The 4,099-nt window shown below is 44.4% G+C and overlaps 1 protein-coding gene across 1 annotated transcript; it reads left to right on the forward strand.

Annotated features, from left to right (window-relative positions):
- The first annotated feature begins 767 nt into the window (after positions 1–767).
- Positions 768–3,789, forward strand: Sertm1 (serine rich and transmembrane domain containing 1). The gene has a single exon (XM_032898395.1). The coding sequence runs from the start codon at positions 1,277–1,279 to the stop codon at positions 1,598–1,600; it is 324 nt and encodes a 107-aa protein (XP_032754286.1). The 5' UTR covers positions 768–1,276; the 3' UTR covers positions 1,601–3,789.
- The last annotated feature ends 310 nt before the right edge of the window (positions 3,790–4,099 follow it).

The following is a 4,099-nucleotide window of genomic DNA, read 5'->3' on the forward strand; positions in this document are numbered from 1 at the left end:
AACTTCACGACCAAGAAGCAAGTTGGGGAGGAAAGGGTTTATTCAGCTTACACTTCCACGTTGCTGTTCATCACCAAAGGAAGTCAGGACTGGAACTCAAGCAGGCCAGGAAGCAGGAGCTGATGCAGAGGCCATGGAGGGATGTTACTTACTGGCTTACTCTCAATGGCTTGCTCACCTTGCTCTATTATAGAACCCAGGACTACCAGCCCAGGGACGGCACCACCCACAATGGGCTGGGTCCCTCCCCCCTTGATCACTAATTGAGAAAATGCCTTATAGCTGGGTCTCATGGAGGCATTTCCTCAAGAGAGGCTCCTTTCTCTGTGATACTCCAGCTTGTGTCAACTTGACAAACAAAACCAGCCAGTACAGGATTCCAGTCCCTTTCAGAGTTTCAATCAACTGATAGGAACATAACCACCATGATACTAAAAATTCCTTTTTTTTTTCCTGAAAGTTAGAGTTCAGGTGGATATGTCAGGATGGCAAGCAATCTAAGTCTCAGACTGGAGTTTTTTGCCAGCAAACCCTGTACCTTCTCCATCATTGGAAGGAATCAAACCCTTTCTAAACTTCCTACTCAATGTAAAAGTGTGTAAATTACCCTTAATAAAGAAACACATAGTAACGGCCCCTGATTGCACGCTAATGAAATTTTATCAATAAGTCAAACACTAGTCAAAAAGCACACATTAGGTTCTCTGTTGGTCGGGTGTGGGGTTGCTTTTTGTGGAGGAGGGGCTTCTGGATCTGAACTTTGGGTTCCTAACTCAGAGCATCCACTTGAAGTATCCACTGGAATCACAATGGGACACAGCAGATGTATATTTTCATTTTACTTTCTCTTTAGTTCCTTGGAGAAGCCTGACACCTACGATACTGTGAAGGGAAAATCGAAGCTCGTTTTTATATCTCATTTATAATAAAAGGACATAAATAGTGTTTGTTTCTTGGGGAATTGTCTCATTCTTTCCCTTCGCTGAAAGAAAAACTAAAAATGAGATTTACAGATGTGTTATTTCCCTGCTAGTGTACTGAGCTGTGCATGTGTTGTCGTTTCTGCAGTCTCCGTGGACAAGAGAGCCCTGCTGTTGCTGCCTTTGTTTAAAAACCAAGACAGTTTGTTGTGCTGACATTCCCGCCTGCGATTTCTGCTGCTGCTGTCATGAACGTGCAAGGCCAGTTTCCTCGCTCTTAAGCCCTGTGTGAAACGCGGACGCGGAAGCGGACGGACTTTTGAGCGCGCCTGCCCACGCCTTCCCTCTTCGTAGAGATGTCGGAGGCCGACCATTCATCAGGATTTGCAGGAAGTGTGGAGAATGGAACTTTCCTGGAACTGTTTCCCACATCGCTGTCCACATCGGTGGACTCGTCCTCAGGCCACCTGTCCAACGTCTACATCTATGTCTCCATATTCCTCAGCCTCCTGGCTTTTCTGCTTCTGCTGCTGATCATCGCTCTCCAGAGGCTGAAGAACATCATCTCCTCCAGCTCCTCCTACCCGGAGTATCCGAGTGACGCTGGGAGTTCTTTCACCAACTTAGAAGTGTGTAGTATCTCCTCTCAGAGGTCAACGTTTTCAAACCTCTCATCCTGAAGGAAATGGAAGGATATTCCAAATGAGAATGGTTTCTCTGTACTGAAGGTATTGCTTCACGAAAGAAATGATCATCTGGGCAGACCTGTTTTCCTCCTTCATTTTTTAAATTTCTTTTCTGCTCCGGATGTGCTTCATTTGTGAAAAGAGGAGGAAACGCTGATGGAAATGCAGGTAAACTTTGAGGCATGGGATTCCGCACAAAATTCTTGGCCCATCTGGAGCCTGCTCGCCACTGTGTTGGACACCATAGATGCAACTGAGAGGACTGCAGGGGATGCTGGGAAGAGACACTTCCGCTCTGACTCTCTCTTACAAGAACCTGGGACTAACTGAGCAGGCGCAAACTGGAAACCCAAGTCGAGACTATTTAGAAGATATTTTCTGTATTTAAAAGATAAAACAGAGACAGGAGAGGGAGGGAGAGAGAAAGAGAGACCTTATATTTAACATACAACATTTCCAAAAGGAGGTTAAAATAAGCTGAATGTTTTTTATTTAATTTCACCTTAGCAAATGTCACACATGATGAGCAGAAGTCCCTTGGGAATGTTCTAGGGGCTTGGAAAGCTGCAGTGACACAAGGAAAAGTGTGTGGTGAAGCAGTTTGCACTGCTTTCTGCTCCTGGGTTTCCTCGCGGCTCGTGCAGCAGTCAGAACGCTCTCTGGTGATGGAATCCTTTGTGATACCTGCTGTTGCTATTACTAAGGGAAGCCCAGAAGAGGCACAATTCATTTTAATTTCCTCGTTATTGTTTCCGTCCAGCAGGAATTAAATATAAAGACATATGTGTATTCAGTTGCGTTTTATACAGGAATATTCTTAGCACTTGTGTGCGCCTTCCCTGAGTTTGTCTTCAAAGCTTTACTGCAGAAGAACATGGTGTCTGAGGGGTCAGGTGTTTTACTCACCTGACTCTGCAAACCTTAGAGACTGTACCACTAATAGTTGTGTCAGACTCTGCGAACTCGACCTGTCTCTGATGATTTGTTTATGTTGACATAATACTCTGGGTCTTTAAGTGTTGTGTTAAGGCTAAAAGCCGCGGACATTGCAATGGGATATCTGCAGATACTTCAGTACTGCTGGGAGCTGCTTGACCGAGGCCAACCACGGGTGTCATGTGAGATGAGGCACAGTTGTGAGCACAAGAAAAGGCTGTGCAGGGAATTGATTAGAGCCAACAGCAGCTTGTATGGATAAGAATTTAAAATCAGTTTTTAAAATAAATGGTCCACAGACTGAGCACTGAGCTGAGTAACCTTTGAGTGCCAGCATACAAGTCTTTCTTAGGCAAACTAGTTATTCCCTGCTTGCAACATTTAATAATCTCAAACACTAGAGCTCCAACACACCCTGTGGATGGGTTGTGCAGTCAGGACTCCCTGGGGACTGGAATGGTTGGAAGTGTTAAACATTTTACAGGCCCTGCCTGACATCCTAGACATGCTGAGGGCTGAGAACTGGTGAGGAAGGAAGTGGCCGCTTCCTTCTTTTTCCTCCACAATCAATTTGGGACACACTTACTTATATATCAAAAGTATCTACAGACCCCATCAGACAAGTGCTGCCCTACGATGTGTAGTGAAAATCTTGTGTCTGCTGTCATGTAAAGTGTGGCACTATAGAGTCAAATCTTGAACCAGAGAAGTTCTGTAGTTTGGGTGGTTATTGCCATTCTCTGAGTATCTGTGGGCACAAGCATTTGTGTAAATATGTACATGCAGTGTGTGCACATGTTTCCAGGAAAAAGTTGTGGGACAGCTATCAGGAATTCAGAAGCATCTGCAAGGTCACTCTGTTCTTCTGATTATTTTGGTTCTGAGGTTATTTGGGTAAAGAGATTTTAACAAATAAAAGGACAAACATCCCAAATGACAGGCCAACCTGATCAGGTCCTGCCTTGCGTGGGTAACTTCATAATATTTTCTCCTGCAGTAGACTCAAAGACTTTAGACAGCAAAACTACCTAAGTCAAACTTACTTTTGTCTCTGCAGGTGCACCCCCCCCCACTAGCCATGTGATTCTTGCACCTTGAGATAAATGGAATAATTAGTATAGGACTCAAAGATGGGAAACAGGCAACACCACTAAGCACTGTACAACTTGAGGGGAATCTGTCTTGTGGAAAGCGTTCAGTGAGACTGGAATACAGGTATTTGAATAAAGAAGTGGAGTCTGTTGAAAGCCTGGCTTCTTGTTTTGTTCAGCAACGTAGTCTTCTAAAGAAGACAGTTTGCCTAAGAGTTCTAAGTATATCTATAGAATCTATAGCTACATAGTATCCATATATTAAATGCCTATGGGGCTTGGAGAAATGGCTCAGTGGATAAGAGAACTCACTGATTTTCCAGAGGACCAGAATTCAAGTCCCAGCACCCCTGTTGTGTGATCACAACCCAGATCCAGGGGATTGAACTCCATCTTTTGGCCCCCTCAGACACTCACAAACACATGGCAAACACATGCATATACATGTATGTTCTATGCGGTGTAT

This window comes from Rattus rattus, chromosome 3 (assembly GCF_011064425.1).
Source record: "Rattus rattus isolate New Zealand chromosome 3, Rrattus_CSIRO_v1, whole genome shotgun sequence".
NCBI classification, from domain to species: domain Eukaryota; kingdom Metazoa; phylum Chordata; class Mammalia; order Rodentia; family Muridae; genus Rattus; species Rattus rattus.